This window comes from Malurus melanocephalus, unplaced genomic scaffold (genome assembly GCF_030028575.1).
Source record: "Malurus melanocephalus ecotype Western Australia unplaced genomic scaffold, MMel_1.1 scaffold_4879, whole genome shotgun sequence".
Classification (NCBI taxonomy): domain Eukaryota; kingdom Metazoa; phylum Chordata; class Aves; order Passeriformes; family Maluridae; genus Malurus; species Malurus melanocephalus.
This window is the reverse complement of record NW_026628110.1, coordinates 1-3185: the sequence shown is the minus strand read 5'-3', so window position 1 is coordinate 3185 and position 3185 is coordinate 1. Positions and strand designations below refer to the sequence as shown.

Here is a 3185-nt window from a genome sequence, read left to right as displayed (position 1 = left end):
TGGGCAGTGTTTGCTGTGGACACTGCTGTGGGCAGTGTTTCACCATGGGCAGTGTTTGGCCTCAGACAGTGCCCACCGTGTGCCGTGGGTTCCTGCAGGAGCAGCAGGCTCAGCTGGCAGCTCGAGGCAGGGCAGATGATCCAGGCTCACCTGGCAAAGCTGCTGCTCTCACACAGCTCCTCTCTCTGCTCTTCACAGTCGCTGCTTTGACTGCCAAGATCCGCACGCTCGAGGAGCACCTCCAGAGGCATCCCAAGGTAACTCGGGGATCTGAGCCCACCTGCAGCAGCTGCTCAGGTGGTTGTCTCAGTTTAGAACAAAAGGATTTTAATCCTGGGGATTATGGCTTTCCTAAGGAGGTTTATGAAATAGTTACAGCTGTTCCTTGGTGCCAGTGTGGGGAGCTGCTGGCTCAGGCACAGCTGGATTCTCACCAACTCTGATCCATGTTCTGGTTTGTTACTGTAGTGGAGGAAATGGCTGAGCAGATTCCTTTGGGCAGAGTTGAGCTCCATTTCTGCTCGCTGCAGATGTGGCTTCACCATTTAGTTTTCACTAATTAATGAAGGCAGCTGCAGTAATAACAAGGAGCAAAGTCTACTTGTTCTGCTCATGGAAATGTTTGGTGGGCAAGACCCACTTCCCTGCCTGCAGCTACCTGGGTTCAGGCCCAAATTCTCGACTGAATTTATGACCAAGAGATATTAAAGGTCCTTTATGAAGGACCAGAGGTGTAAAATGGATTGAAAACTGCATTTGGAAGAAGTGAATAATTGTTATTCACGAAAACTTGAAGGGTAGAAGAGAACAGAATTCAGTTTTTTATTACAGCCAGAAGCTGTAGCAAGTGTTGCAGCAAAGAGACCTTTTGGAATTCCTTGGCTGAAGCCTGTTCTTCACACAAATCACTCCTACAGGACAGGGAGATGTCTCCTGTGAGGGATTGCTCTGTCTGGTGTGGCTCAGGCTACACTTGTGCCCTTCCAAAGAACAGTCACAGAGCCAATCACAGATTGTTTTCGTATTTAAAACAAAGGTGAATGCTTCTGTGTTATTCTGGAGCAGCACACTTCAAGGGAAGCAGGTTTTAGCCAGAAGACCTTCCCTGCAGCTTTGACACAGCCTGGAACTGTTCATGAGCTGAAAACAGTCTTCAAGGAAGGTGAAGGTGCAGCTGTGGAATGCAAAAAGCAATTCCAGTGCAAAGTAAATTATATCTCCCTTGGATCACCTCATGCTGACCTGATGTACTCGCAGTGTCTGCCAACAGAAGTTGTTCTAAGACTCTGTCCTTAACCTGATCGTTCCCTTTCAGCCAAAATCTGGTCTGTTCTCAGTAATTTATTGGAATGGCAGGGCAATCTGTCTGCAGCAGAGTGAACGATGGGTGCTTTGCAGGACAAAAGCAACCGCCGGTGCATGCTGATGGATCTGGACCGGCGGAGGAAGATGCTGGGCTACCTGCGCCGGGTCAACTACAGCACCTTTGAGAAAACCTGCAAACAGCTGGACATCCAGTACAGCCCCCCACAGCCCTACGCCCGCCGCATCACCAAGCGCTGGCTGGTCAAGAAGGCTTTGTGCATCAAGGTATGGAGCAGGCTGGACAGGGAGAAACCCCATGGTAGAAGTTGGAAATGACTGAAAGCCGAGTCCTCCTAAGCCAGGTTTTGACTTTGATTATGTAAAAATCTGTAAAGTTCTACCACGAGCTCCATGGGCAACAGTTACATCGTGGGCACCGACACACATGCTATGCTCAGGCGCTTCAGGTTGTGCTGCTGGTTTGCTCAAAAATGTGTGATTCTAAATGGCTTTTTTTTCTCAAAGCCTGGTATGGGAAATGATATGTGAGATAATTTGATGGCAGTTTGGAACAGAAATGTGGGTGCACCTACTGTCTGCCCTGCTCAGAATATATGGGTGTAAGTGCTGGATGCAGTACATCTTGATATAACTGAGCAGAACCAAAAGCTGGATGTTTGTAAATGCTAAATTTCAGTCCAATGAAATTCTAACCAAAGGACTCGACCAAAGGTGTCCAAGGAATGACTGGACACGGCACTCAGTGCTGTGTTCTGGTTGACAAGTGGGAATCAGTCACAGGTTGGACTCTGGTCTCAGAGTTCTTTTCCAACCTCAGGGATTCTGTGTTTGGGTGGCTGTAGTGGAATAACCCCAGATGATTCCCTCGAGCAAGGAAGGCACAGAGAGAAGAGCTCATCTGAGTTGTGATGCAGCAGTTCTGCCGGCACCTCCATCTCTCACTTTCCCACCTCGTTTTGCTCCTGCAGGTGTTCCAAGAGAAGCAGAAGCTGAAAGCAGCAGAGAGACTGAAGCAGAGGAGACAGCGGCAGGCAAGAGCAAGAGCTGCACGGGAACAGCAGGAGCAGCAGGCACAGAAGCAAGCACAGGAGGGAACACCTGTGTAATGGCATGGCCAGGCTGACAATAAACACCCACCCAAAGACCTCATGCCTCTTCTCTCCTGTGGTGTGGTCTGCACCGTTCTGGGCACCTGGGAAGGGCAGTGAGTGGTTTAAGTGATTTAGAAGTTTAACTTTAGGCCAGTGCTGAGCAGGTCAGTATGTGAAAGGACCTGGGGACTCCAGCACTACCCCACAGCTGTGTCAGTGGGAGCAGCTCAAGGGGCTGCCTGTGTCCTGTCAGCACAGCCAGCCCAGAGGATTGCGCTGTCACATTTTATTTGATATTTATAAACCAAAACTCAGAAATTGAGATTGGATATCATGAATAAATTCTTCCCTGTGAGGATGGTGACACCCTGGCACAGGCTACCTGGAGAAGCTGTGGCTGCCCCTGGATCCCTGGCAGTGTCCAAGGCCAGGTTGGGCAGGGCTTGGATCAGCCTGGGATAGTGGAAGGTGTCCCTGGCCATGGCAGGGGGTGGAATGAGGTGGGTTTTAAGGTCCCTTTCAACCCAAACCATTTACATGCAGTGCAGCCGTGTTTATGTGCAGGAATGATCCATACAGAGACCAGGGATGTTGCACACACAGATCAGGGGTGATGCACACAGACAGGGAGAACGCACACACAGACTGGGACAACGTGCACACGCACCGGGATTGACATGGACGGGGACGATGTGCACACACACCGGGGACAATCTGCACGCTCAGACCATGATTGCACACAGACTAAGACGATGTGCACACTCAGAC

The 3185-nt window shown here is 50.1% G+C and overlaps 1 protein-coding gene across 1 annotated transcript; it reads left to right on the top strand.

The window, feature by feature from the left end:
• Window positions 1-44: 44 nt before the first annotated feature.
• Window positions 45-2550, top strand: LOC130588413 (28S ribosomal protein S15, mitochondrial-like). The gene is made up of 3 exons (XM_057389338.1): window positions 45-257; window positions 1399-1590; window positions 2295-2550. The coding sequence occupies exons 1-3, from the start codon at window positions 45-47 to the stop codon at window positions 2430-2432; spliced, it is 543 nt and encodes a 180-aa protein (XP_057245321.1). The 3' UTR covers window positions 2433-2550.
• The last annotated feature ends 635 nt before the right edge of the window (window positions 2551-3185 follow it).

Excerpts from the sequence above, each read along its gene's own strand:
- LOC130588413 (XM_057389338.1), top strand. The coding sequence starts at position 45 with ATGGGCAGTGTTTGGCCTCAGACAGTGCCCACCGTGTGCCGTGGGTTC. Across the intron at positions 258-1,398 it reads ACCTCCAGAGGCATCCCAAG|GACAAAAGCAACCGCCGGTG; the intron begins GTAACTCGGGGA and ends GGTGCTTTGCAG. Across the intron at positions 1,591-2,294 it reads AGAAGGCTTTGTGCATCAAG|GTGTTCCAAGAGAAGCAGAA; the intron begins GTATGGAGCAGG and ends TTGCTCCTGCAG.